Source organism: Ambystoma mexicanum, chromosome 6p (genome assembly GCF_040938575.1).
Source record: "Ambystoma mexicanum isolate Mex_15411 chromosome 6p, UKY_AmexF1_1, whole genome shotgun sequence".
Taxonomy (NCBI): Eukaryota; Metazoa; Chordata; class Amphibia; order Caudata; family Ambystomatidae; genus Ambystoma; species Ambystoma mexicanum.
Genome location: NC_090935.1, coordinates 158,150,143 through 158,163,982, shown reverse-complemented (window position 1 = coordinate 158,163,982; position 13,840 = coordinate 158,150,143). Strand labels below are relative to the sequence as shown.

Sequence of the window (13,840 nt, the reverse complement as noted above, 5' to 3'; positions counted from 1 at the left end):
AAGAGGTAAAAAGAGTTCCTAAGATCAGAGAAGAAGATTGAGTGAGTTTGGAAAAAGGTTCCCACTCAGGATAATCAGATAATAATTCAAAAGTCCAGCAAGATGTGCTGGAGGACTCGCAGGTGGAGAGAATTTCAATCACAGGAAAATCTACTCTAACACAGTGCACCGCTTACTCAGCCTGGGAGACTACTTTGATGTCTTCAAAACTTAGGTACAGTGGTCAGATACCTAAAAGCAAATAGCACTATAGCCCATGGACACTTGTTCACCAGTAGTCCTAAATTCCTTGAAATTATTAAGGTGTCTTGTTAGGGCATTTCCTACCAAGTCTTCATAAAAACCATATATGAGGCAGTACATAAGCTCCACTCTTGGCATAAGGATGTACACCACTTGAAAGTGTGCGTAGCATGGACAGTGCAGCCAGGCTTATTTTAGGAGGGAGGGCTGATGCTTGGTACAAAGAAATTGTAGCATACATATGGTCCAAAGAAACACTGAAACACAATATATTGTAAAAATAAAGGGTTTATTTAAATGCAAGTAGACCAAGATAAATCCTGGGACAGGTAAGTACTATCAACATAATATTAACACAATTATAAAAACAAACTCAATATTTAAGGGCTACAAACCAATGTATAACCTTATTGAGAATACAATCAGTAGTTAAGGCGAGTCAAACCTATAACACATTCAGAATGGCAGTCAGCTATTCTTGAGGAGTAAAATCAGGTTAGATATACTTTTAGAACACCATCAGTAATTCAAGGGTAGTAGGCCCGGTCAGTCATGAAGTGACACTCAGTTATAGAACTCATATAATAAACCAACCCTGTTGCAAGTACACTCCTTGCAACATTACTTATTGGAACTCGGTTCAGAGCTAGTAAAACAACTCATGCTTTCTGGAGGGGCCTCGAGCTACTGAACGATAAGTATTAACACTCAATAACTATTTTAAAATGCACTAAGCAAATCAAGGAAAGCAAACCCCAATTACCCTTCAAGAAAGACAATGCATTTCAAGATAATTGGCATATAACTATCTGCTATCCAATAGCTTGTTATATCCAGTATACTTTTAAGAAGTGTATAATGCAGCTTCTAAGGTAAGAACCTTATGAAACTATTTTAGAATAGAACCAAAGCAATTCAGGGAAGCACAACCCAGGTTTACAGGTTTAGAAGACCAGCAGCTTTTCAAGGTGAGTAAGGACTATATACTTTTAAGAGGAGCTACCAGCAACTCAAAGACAAGTATTAACTCAATGACTGTTCTAGATCTGTATAAAGCAGACCAGAGAAAGCAAAGTCCAATGGTCAACTTTAAGAATGACACAATGTTATTCAAAGCAGGTAAACCCTATTGGTGAGCTTTTACACCCATTCTGTTAACAATAATAAAACAGCACCAATATCCATTACGTTTTAGAATGTGGAACACTATTCAAAATAAGCAAAGCAATTTGTATACTTGTACATGTGACTACTTTATAGTAGTGGCTCGCACCCACAATTGTTACAGGAAAAAGACAGTTCCACTGTTTAATTAGTAGTGGCTTGCACTAGCAATTGTCACAGTCACTAACTTTTAAGTAAGTATTTTTATATGGGTTACAAATTCCAGACAGAATCCTTATTAAAGTCTTTGCCTAATCTATACAATGGGTTTTCTCAGAGGCAGCAGAGGGACCCGGGAGAAACCAGACAGTATTCTCCCGAGTAAACCTCGGGAATCCCTTATTCAGGTAGCCAACCATGGGGGAGGACGAGGGAGGATCACCTGGGTAGGGTAAATTGGGGTTGTGCTCGGAGGAATACCCTAGGTGAGACGCAGTATTGTACCGGGGAACAAGGAGCGGTGGACCTGAGACCTTTGTAGGCTGTAATACATTTCCCCCCCCCTTCCACCTGTTGAATCTATCTCACCCAGAAACCATCTCTCCCCGAATCCCTGTTACCCTGTTCCCTACACGAACATTCTTTTTTCCCATTCCTCTGGTTATTCTTTCCTGGACACCCAGTCTACACAGATTAAACTACCATTCCCACAATCGCCCTTGTTTATTTCAGGATAATATACCCCGTCATTCTTCCCTTTGATTATTATTTCCAGCATTCCCAACCTGCTCAGACAAAACACTATCATTCCCATAAAACCCCCCGTTTAGTTCCCAGCAATAATCCTGGTCATTCCCTTTTGTTTCACACACCCTACAAATCTCACCCTTCCGATCATACTCAAACCCATAGAAAGAGGACTATAATTCCCTATAACACCTCTTCTTTATCCCGTCCTGTAGGATACTCTGACACTCCAATATCTCCCTTTTCCAACACAAACACTGTTTTACCTCATGAAAGAAAACAGACTTGTAATAAAACGGTTTACCAGACATGTCCCAATACAACGGTCAGGCAAAGTCAGGTAATTGACTTAAATCTCACACACTACAAATAACAGAAGGCCTCTGAAGAGGCGAAGAACGGTCTAAGTGGTCATACAGGAGTCTCGTAAAATCCCCTGTAAAAGTCTTTTCCGGAAGATGATTACGAAAGCTAAGGGAAGTGAATCCCGCTTGGTGAAATGGGCCCATGAACAGTATGTTGTAGAAGTTGGTGAAAGTGAACCGGGAAGAGGGAAGCCGACAGTCAGAGTGAACGGTTGGTAAAATTTGACAAAAGTGAACCCGGAAAAGGGAGGCCAACAATTAGAGTGAACTGTATGTTATAAAGAGAGAGTGAACCCAGAAGAGGGATGCTGACTAAAAGGGGCAAAGTCTAAGGTCCCAAGAAACAGTGTGTTGACAAAAGGTGAACCCGGTAGAGGGATGTCCACTGGAACTGTTTATAAAGACATTAAAAATCGTAAACAAGAAAAGCCATAGTGCACCGGGTGGACGGAGGCTGGAAATTGAGGGGGGCTGGGGCCTAGAAGAGGGGCACACAGGGTTGAGACATTATCACCCTGATCAAGTGAACCTGAGAAAAGGAGGTTCACAGTGAACTGTTGTAAGGACATTGTACGAAAAGGATAGAGGAAGATTTTTTTTTAGAGTCATAATGAACCCAGGGGAGGGAGGCAAACAGTTGAGAAGGGGTCCGAGCACGAACAAGGGAGATCCAGGGGTGAAGCCATCACCCAAGGTCCATTAAGAGAAGTAACTGTTAATTGATTTGTGGAATACAATTGTGAAGGGTCTGCAACCGGAAGTGGGGCACCCAGGGGTGAATCCATCACTCAAAGACTACAAGTTGAAAGGGGCTTTGTATATGGTTGTTGGTTTTTTCTACCCTCGTGGACAAGAGACTTTGAAAGTAAGAGACTTGGCCCTCAAGGCTCCTGATAAACTGGAACAGAACTGTCGACTCGTGCTGGGAAAGCTCGAGTCTGTGCTGTGCTCCAAGATCCCACTGTACCCCGTTGCTCAAAAAGTGGGGAAGGGAGACCCAAGGTAGCACATCCTGACATAAGATTTGTGAACACTTCCTTTTCTCGAAAACTATCCCACCCCCTTTTCTGTATTAGTTGTACGGTTTGGCAATAGGTATTCTTAGTATAGGCCCTTTTCATTTGACAACACCACTAGGAAGGCCTTATTTTCATTTGATGGTCGACGCTTGCTTCCATATTAGATTCAGGTTTAGCTTGGGCGTTTTTTCCACCCCGCATTCATAGTTCAATAAACACCCTTGGACTGTGATCACTTGTGTGTCTCTTTACTGTTGCCACCATGAATTCCTTACAGACCCTGGTGGTCTAGGTGCCAACTTTAGGCAAGTCAGGCTAGGGTTCGGTTGCAGGAAAGTCAGAGTTCCAAAGGAGATGATCTTTAACAAGTACATATTAGCTTCAGAGCTAGTTAAAAGTGTTCAGGGACTTCACAGAAGTCTCCCTATATGTGTTCCAGCATTAGGCCTGGGCAAGTGGTATGGGCAAACTCCCAACCGCACGAATCAGCCGCTCAGCCTCACAGGATTCAAACCAGACTAGGTGTTTTCCTGCTTTTGTTGAGGACACAGAAGACCTCTGTGACATACTCCTTATTAGGGAGAATTCTCAGAAATGTGCTAATTCCCTCCACCTTAGAGACCCCCAGCAACTTTGCTGGATTTTGAGGACTTGATTTTTTTTAACCTGGAGAGTGTGAGATCCTCTTTCCCCACTCTCTCATGTATTTTATAGTGATTTTGAACATTGTGTTTTTTGTTTTTGGTTTTCGAGTCTGACAAATCCATAGGCATCATCTTTTACATTGTGTCACACAGCACCTTCAGTGCAGTGACACAGGGAAGTCTGAGATTTCCCAAAGGTTTAAAATACCTTATCTTGGATCAACTACTGTTTCCAAGAGCAGTAAAGTGAAATTGACTTTACTTACCACTGTAACTTACAAGAGTGCTGGAGGGGTTACCTAGAATCCCCTTTGTATAGTTTCTCATGTAACATTTTCATGTTACCCTTTTCTTACTGAATGGCTGGTAGCAGTGATTTTGTTTTAACTACCATGATGTGCATTTACGGCGGGCTGTGTTCGCAGCTACAGTACAGCACATAAGGGTGCAATTTTTGTCAAAATGTCCATGGCCTTTTTTCATCAATTTCTTTGTGAAAAGGTCCTTCGTGAGATTTACTCTGCACGCCAAACCAGGTTTAATCTCTTTGTTCATTTTGCCTTTGGCAGGATTCACGAGTGAAGTCCGCCACAGGGTCCAGGGTGTCTGGGGTAGGCAGGAAGGTGAGGGAGGTGCCCGAAACTCCCTGTGCTTAGTCTCCTAGGAGACCCAAATGCACTCTGTGGTGATTGGCCAGCTGACTGTCCGGAAAGGACAGCCACCCGGCTAGGTGACTGACAGCTAGGCTGGAATGAATGGGAGAGAACTGAATAAAAGGAGAGTCTTTTGGCTTGGAAGGCAGAGTCGACCACTGGACGATGGAACCGAAGAACTTGAAGAGGAGGCCTGCTGCAACTCCTGGACCATTGGTTTTCCCGGTGAAGCCCTGTTGCAGTGCCGAAAAGCCAAGTTTGCATCGACAGAGAAGCCCCTTTAAGGAGGGCTTCTCCCCTTGAGTTGGTGGGACCAATAAACTCCAAAGTAAGCCACCTGGACATCCATCTCGGAGCTGGTTGAATTTGAAACTGAATAGTCAGGGGGAGGAACACCTGATTGTGTGTGTTGCTTTTAAGCTGGCCTAGAGCTTCAGGAAGATCCTCCGGACTCCCAGGAAGCAGGACTGACTGAGCATGAGCCCCCTCCACAGTGTGCGGGACCCCAGAAGCAAGGAAAGTCCATCTCGACAGCCAGGAACCGCAATGTTGCTATTTGCGGTAGACGCGATGAGCTGAAACACTGAACAGCCACTGAAAGTGAAGTTTGCCGGTTGCAAGTTTTTTCTGTCCCAGTGCATTGCAGGAGTCCCCCCCCCCGACGTCCTCCCTCTCGTCTCCACGATAAAGGCCCAGGAACAGCGAGATCTGCAGAGCTGCACAGGAACAAAGGTCATCAGCTGAATCTTTTCTACATTTCTAAGATACTGTAAAAAGTCTGAGAGAACTTACCTCTTACTGTACAGTGCTTGCAACTTCTACAACCCACAAGTCTAATCAGCTTGTGGCCCTATATTTGATTCTCCTTTTCCTCAAAGACTCCTGAGAATTTATGTAAAGACTTTTCCATTTCCTTACCAGAAGTGCTTCATACTATACAAGACTTTTGCCAATTGACTTTGCCTTAGCCTATTGAATTGTATGAAACTTCTTGAGGAATACAAAAGTATTTGCCTACTTAAGAATATACTTGTTGGTGTGCTGTTTGTGATTGGGGATGGAGGATTGGTGACGATTTGAGACTGATTGATGCAGGGGTGGATTGATACCGTTGGGTATAATATATATATGTATATATATAAATATAGTTGTCGGTCATTGTAGGGTGAATGGTATTGAGACTGTGGTGTAAAGGTTTGATGGATAAATTAGTTATGGAGACAATGGGCCTCATTGCACGGTATGCGGTAACCATGGTGCTATTAGCGCCATGGTTGCCGCCAGTATTTTACTGTGTCTGCCTTGGTGGATGGCGGAATTACCGACCTACTCCAAGGTGAGCGGAGCCTGGAAATTTATGGAATATACTTTGAAAAAGATGGGATTCGGGCCAATTTTCATGACGATGATAGAGTTATTTCGAGTGATAAAAGGTACACAACAGGGTTGTCCATTGTCGCCTTTTATTTGACTTGGCGTTGGAGCCTCTTGCAGCATACATTAGGCAATGTGAACTCATTAAAGGAATTATGGTTGGTGGGGTGGAAGTTAAAATGTTATCATATGCGGATGATAAGCTACTTTTGTTATCGAATCTGGAGGCATGTGGGGATATAATTAAAGGTATGTTTGAAGAAGTGGGTGGACTGTCTGGTCATAAAGTCAACTGGGACAAAACTGAAATGTTCCCATTGTCCAGGACGTGCAATAGTAACATCCTGCACTCATGGAATTGTAAGTGGTCACCAGGTGGGGTCATGTATTTAGGAATTCATATTATTGGGGATTTGAGCAAATTGTTGCAACACAATATAGACCAGGTAACTGCGAATATGTCATTAATATTAAAGAGGTGGGAGAGGTTGACATTGACTGTGGGCAAAAATTAATGCGATCAAAATGGTTCTCTTGCCCAAATTTTTATATGTTATGCAATCCATTCCTTTATTTTTATTTAAAGACATTTGATAAAGGGTGATAAAATCTTTAAATTCTTTTTATGGGGCCCTGGGAAGAGACCTCGTATTCCAACTATGTACTGATGCAAAGTGTGGAGAAAGTGGGGTTTGGATATCCAGACTTGATGAAGTATGATAAAGGTTTTTTACTTAAAAAGAGTTCATATTATTTTAGGGAAAGATTTGAGAAGGAACCGATTTGGCTGAGTATGGAAAGGGGTGTGTGTGCACCGTATGATCTTGGGAATATTTATACTATAGGTAAGATGCCGAACAAAAGGTTGAAACTGATCCCAGTAGTGGTAACTAGACAGGTGGTTGGGTTGTGGTTTGGTGAGAATGGACAGGGTTATGGTTTCAGCCCAGAAGCTTCTCTATGGTATACAAAGCTCTTCAAGTAAATAACAAATGTCTGAATTGGATCAGTTGGATTAATAAGGGAATTCTGATGATAGGAGATGTGATGGAGGGGAACCAGTTGTTGGGATTTGAGGCACTACAGGGAAGATATGGGTTGCATCGAAGAGAATTGAATAGATACCTGGCGCTGGCTTCTATGATTGATTTGAGGATAGTTATGGCTGGTGGTTCTGACGGGAAAAAAACAGAAATTAGCAAATTATTGGAAGATCAGGAATTTTGTGTGAGAACTTATATGCAATTTATGCCTTTTAACAAGACTTTTCATTCAGCATGGACTAGATTGAGGGAAGATTGGTCAAATGATATTGGTAGAGTCATTACGGATGTGGATTGGAATGGCATCCTGAGGGTGAATTTGAACCTGGGAACAGACATGGGATTACGTCTGATTCGATAGAAGGTTTTTGGACGGCTTTATTGGACACCTGTTAAGATGTTTAAACTAGGGCTTCAATCGGATGGTTTATGCTGGTGTTGTGGTATTGGTAGAGGCACACTTTTACATTTGATGTGGGAGTGCCCTAGAGTGCAATTGTTTTGGAAGGAGGTTATTGACAGGATTGTTTTGATTTATGGAATATCCTTACAGAGATCCGCAGCGAACATCATTTTGTTAACTCATGTTGATAGCTGTGTGCGTGCTAGGAAGCATACTAATTGGATTGATAGAGCTATGGTGGTAGCAACTAAGATGATTCTCAGAATTTGGAAACAAGAGAATAAAGCCTAATGTTGATGAGTGGCTAACCGAATTGCATGTTTTATCACAATATGATAAGGTTTCAATGGAGTGTAAAGATAAAAACGAGGAATACGTGAGAATATGGGGACCTTTTTTTGGCCCTTTATGATTGTGGATTGTTTTGTTGGATATGTCATTTGGGGGAGGGGGAATAAGGTTTAGGGGGCTTCAAAAAATGTTTTGTCTCATTTCTTTCTCTTCCTATTTGTGTTGTCTATTGTGCTGTTTTGTGTATACCTGTGGGTTGGAATGTTGTGTTTCACAGGATAATACTTCTTTTGATGGGTTTATTATGTGATGTTTAATGAGTTTAACTCATTACGTTATGCTATTTTCTGTGAGACATTATGTACTTGATGTATGGTTCTTATTGTTTTTTTAATTGTAAACTTAATAAATTGTGTTGGAAAAAAATAATAATAAATAAAGAATATTTGTGATCTCTTGTTGTTCTAATAACCTTTGCCTTTTACCAACGTCAAAAACTATTCTAACTGTCAACAGTAAGATATTAATGTCCCCAGCACCCTGGTTATTGAAGTCACCTGTGGGTGTAGGTTGTGTCCGTGGGCCATTCCAAAAGAGTCTTTACTGATTTAGAAACTAAGAGTGTACAGTATTGAAGTGTATTTGTGTGTTATTATATTGCTCCCTTCTGAAGAAGGCATATTCTAATTGACTGATAATAATTGTTTATGCAAGAAACCTTGAGTGTAAGAGTTTATTTGAATACTTGTAAATGTGAATCTCTATGTAACTCCACTATAGCTCACACTGACCCCTCTTGAGATAGGCTTGGCTGCTCAACACTGTGTAGTACAGGCTTATACCAAAGGTTGGGGTTCCTATACCTGTAGTAAGAGTTGTGTGTAGTGGTCCAAGAGGGTCCTGCATACAAACTTTGCCTAACACTCCTTAACAGCCATAGGGTGCACTGACAGGTAGGAGCCATATTCCTTGCTATCAGAATCGAGACCCAAGCATCAGACAATGGTTGTGTGGGACTGAAATGGGTTTTAGATATTCTTTGCTAGGTATGAAACCCAAGGCCCTCAGGGGACAGATATTTCTCCAAGGACTATTAGAAGTGGTGTTAAAGAAAATGCACACCTCCAATGTTCACAAGTTCTTTTATGGAATTAGGGGCCATAGTGGTGGGTGCTCTACCTGTTGGGGCAGTAGAGATGCCTTTTGCAAAAAGTAGCTGTCAAAAATAGTCCCTCCACGTGGAGTGGGTTTTGTTAAGAGTGAACTCCAGGATCCTTCTGTTCAGGAATAAAATACTATATGCCACAAACACAGTACAATAAGTGAATGGACAAATGATCGTGCTTTCTAGGCCACTTCCCCGGAGCACAACGCACTAAAAGCTACGTAATGTTCCATGCTGCACAGTGCGTTACGTTTCTTGGTTGGCGTCATGGGAGCAGCGGGGCGGGGTCGTTGGAAGGTAACTGGTTCGGGTGGGGGAAAAGGGGACACGCAGCAGGAAGGTGTGGGAGGGGCTCGGGACCAAGGTAAAAAGGAACATGGAGCGTGGGGAGAGAAGCCATAAGACAGACCTTGCAAGGGAAGCCTTTATGGATGCATCCTGCAATGTCTACAGACCCTGAACCTGTACACAATGACAGTTTAAATGGACATATAACTACATAACACAGTAACAGTGTTTCTAAGCCCCTTTAGAGGGCATTACATGCACATTTCAGATTATTAATAATGATTAATGGTGCATAAGGCACACACCGCACTTTCCTGCATAACAGTGTAGGACAGTGTCTCTTGGCCTACATGACACTGAAATGTATACAGGCTTGTGAAAAGGTTCTCAATAAACCAGCCTTACTGGCAGATATAAATATATTTGAACTAAGCTATTTTACATTGAAATGGGACACTTATCCTGAAATTTTAAATGCCATCTACTCGTAACCCCAATTAACGAAAACCATGCCCCGGAAGTCTATTCTAACTAAAAGCCAGATGGGGACTGTCAAAAAACAAAAATAATGGGAACTCCAAACGGAAAATAAACCTTAAGCAGGCATATGTGTACTCTGCAATACCTGCAACCTAGACCCTGTGCTACAATGGCCTGTGGGCTGGGCTCGGTGCCGCAAGGGACTTCAAGCTGATGGCCATGAAGGACGGCATGGCTGGGCAGCTTCTTGGAAATGGATCTTCCATCTTTTGTAAAAGGGAATGTGCTTGAGTAGACAGACAGGATGGTTGGGCTGGGACCCCATTTCTTTCTCTCTTCTGTTATGACACAATGGAGACGCAGGGCTGGGTTAGCACTGTAATTTTGTCAGGAGGACTGAGAATAGACGCGCTCCCACAATGGAGAACCGTGGAAGGTTGCCTCTCTCATTCTCCACCTTCAACTGGCGCAATGCGGAGACAGCGGTAGGGTTTGAAGAGAACTGTGGGTTTAAGAAGGGCCCTGGGTAAGGCGGGAGGTTTTCTTTGTCACTCCTTAGGCAGAGTCTACCCTCTCTGTGCTGAGTCTATGGGGAGGCAGTATACGTGTAATAATGGTGCTTGCTTGGATAATGGGTAAAAAGAGTAAACTAGAAGCAGTTTATTTTGTCTTCATGTGGAGGGGAGCATGGAACAGCGAGCAGGTCCTTGAGGCAGAATGGCACGTAGTGCAGTGCTTCCCTTTGCCTACCAGGAGTTGCAGTGTGGAATGGATTCCTGTGGAGTTCAGGCACCCCTTAAAAACACGTGTGTACAGGCACGTTATGTATCCTAGCATACGTACGGCACAAAGGAGTGAACAGGCAGAGGAAACGGCTTCCGTTTTCTACAGGAACTGTGAGCACCTCAGGAGATTCAGTCTCAGGAACTGTGAGCACCTCAGGAGATTCAGTCTCAGGAACTGTGAGCACCTCAGGAGATTCAGTCTCAGGAACTGTGAGCACCTCAGGAGATTCAGTCTCAGGGACTGTGAGCACCTCAGGAGATTCATTCTCAGGGACTGTGAGCACCTCAGGAGATTCATTCTCAGGGACTGTGAGCACCTCAGGAGATTCATTCTCAGGAACTGTGAGCACCTCAGGAGATCCATTCTCAGGAACTGTGAGCACCACAGGAGATTCAGTCTCAGGAACTGTGAGCACCTCAGGAGATTCAGTCTCAAGAACTGTGAGCACCTCAGGAGATTCATTCTCGGGGACTGTGAGCACGTCAGGAGATTCATTCTCCGGAACTGTGAGCACCTCAGGAGATTCATTCTCGGGGACTGTGAGCACGTCAGGAGATTCATTCTCAGGAACTGTGAGCACCTCAGGAGATTCATTTTCAGGAACTGTGAGCACCTCAGGAGATTCATTCTTAGGAACTCTGAGCACCTCAGGAGATTCATTCTCAGGGACTGTGAGCACCTCAGGAGATTCAGTCTCAGGGACTGTGAGCACCTCAGGAGATTCATTCTCAGGGACTGTGAGCACGTCAGGAGATTCATTCTCCGGAACTGTGAGCACCTGAGGAGATTCATTCTTTCAGTTTTCTCTAGTGTCATTCAACACTGCGCCCCAGGCTCTGGGTCTTCACCAGGATCATGTGAAGAGCAGTCAAGGTGTTGTAGCAGTCTTTGATTATATATTTGTCTGTGAAGAAATTGTACCCCAGTGGGAGTACACCAAGGCCAGGCTTAAAGAAGGATTTGAATGGAACAGCTGGTGACTGCGTTCTTCCAAGTCCTGAGGTCTCTCCTGGTTATAGGCGGGAACACAAATTCATCTGCAGACAAGAGGCTGCACCACTGCAGCAGTCAAAAGAGGGGTGACTTGTGCATTTTCTGAGATTACCACAGGTGATGTATGGTCTCCCCCTGATGGGACATAGCAAGAGCAATCAGTTTGTGCCAAATAGCCAGCCAATCATGTTGGTGTTAGGGTTCCCCCAAATGGAGTCCAGAGTATTCATGGAGGTTCAAGTGTTTATCATTTTTCACTACGGATTTACATTTACACTGTAAAAAACGTAATGATTAACTTTTCCATTTAGATAACCTGGATTTCACATGTTTACATTTCCAAAGCACTTAATAAATCATGCTGTACACAAACAGTGTATGTTTCTTCCACATTAATTGTGGCACCGGGCTGGGCCTTACATTTATTTTATATACTGTAAATGAGGCCATTATTGAAATCAAAGTTTATGTGAGATTACATATGGATTTTGGAACATTATTGTTGCACCGATAATTTACAATTTGGTACAATTATTCACATGATAAAAACAGTCCAGAAACCGTTTATTAAATATATAATAAATATATAATAAAATGTTATTAAAAAGCAATATAGGTAATGCATAGGGTAGATAGAGAACACTGCCCATTTCCAGAATTGAAACTGCAGTCAACATTTATTTCTGACAGATAGTGTATATTATGCTTAAACTTCAGCACATAAAACACCAAGATTAACCGCACCAGGGTGCAATCAAAGAAAATCTATTTTTCCACAGTTGAAGTGCCCACTGAATTTTGACACTAGGACCAAACCAACAGCAGTTTAAACAAGGAAAATCACAGACTATCATATAAGCAACAAGTCATAGTTACTCAGAGCCAACAACCTCAAAAAAGGGGTCAGCCAAGCTTTCTCGCAATTCCTCTGTTAAACATACACGTTTTACCAGCAATTTTACAAATTTCTTTATCAAATAATTCCATTTGTAGTACCAGAGTAGCCAGTTTTAAGAGCTATGAAGAACCAGCCATTCAGGGCAAACAGATGTTCATTTACATGTTCGAGAATTTTGGGCAGCATACAGTCCCAACTGGCATATCACCTTGACTGTCCAACAAGCAGTGATATGCTATTCAGAAGACGCTGTGGTGTGATATTCAGGAGAAGGCTTAAGCCACTATTTCAAGGTGATGCTCACTTTATAAAGTTATTTATGTGTTGAAGAGTTAATCTTGGCTTATAACTGACTTGGATGAAGGCATCGTTCCCAGGTCTGGGCTCGTTGAGGCAGAAAATAGTACGATCTGCTCAGGCTTTCAGAGTAACCAAAACATATGCAAATGATTGCCGCTATTATTCATTAGTTGATGAATTTTTGTTACATGGTGGATCGATGAAGCAAGCCATAATATGGCACCATCAAAATATGGAGGCACTCCAAGCGTCACACTGAGGACTTAAAAGTAGTTCAGATGTCAAGATAAAACCCAGAATGTCTAAATTATGTCCCTCCGATTCCCTACAGTTATGGCTACTACACTTGTATGACACGATCATGCATGCTTGGAATTACAGTCTTAAGTACAACTCTTACCCATGCACCGTGCTGGTCAAATAGGGCAGATGCAGCGTTTCCATTTCAAGTTTACGGGATTCTTCTGTGTCCCTATATTTTAACATCCCATCTGGAGTGACCAACTCCTTCATGAAATGGGGCTCCCGGTGATAAGCCACTTGAATCCGGAACACAAAGCCATCCTAAAAAAAAGATTATAAGAGATGCATTGGTAAATTGGAACATGTATAACATTTACTGTCATGAGTAATCTCCTGACTGTTGTATGCAAGTTCCCAGGCTAACTCCTGTCATCTAAGCAAGCTCAATGTACTCGGTTTGGTGTCATAAGGCCACCTTAAATAGACAAGGACGAGCATCAAAGGCAGACATCTCCATAAGGATATGGGATGGTAAAAACACAATATAACAAGCTACTGATTTAGACACCCCCTGCATTTTGGTGTCAGAGTTCGACAGATGCTTCCTGGATATGTTAGACTGTGTCGCCCCCATTACCTCTAAAAGCATAAGAGAGAAAGGAAATGAACAAAAATGACATAGTGAGGCTTTACACCTCTTAAAAAAGAAAAAAGGAAAGTGGAAAGAGCTTGGATAAAAAAAAAAAATCTCCGGTAAATAGGGAAGCATGGAAAGCTATCAAGAAAACATATAGGTCAGAA

General features: G+C 42.5%; 1 protein-coding gene across 1 annotated transcript in view; it reads right to left on the bottom strand.

Moving 5' to 3' along the window:
• The window catches only part of NOL6 (nucleolar protein 6), a 915,540-nt gene that overhangs the window by 427,411 nt on the left and 474,289 nt on the right, over positions 1 to 13,840 (bottom strand). Inside the window, exon 19 of the mRNA XM_069626862.1 lies at positions 13,197 to 13,360. Within this exon, the coding sequence (XP_069482963.1) occupies positions 13,197 to 13,360 (164 nt within the window). The remainder of the gene's footprint in view (positions 1 to 13,196; positions 13,361 to 13,840) is intronic.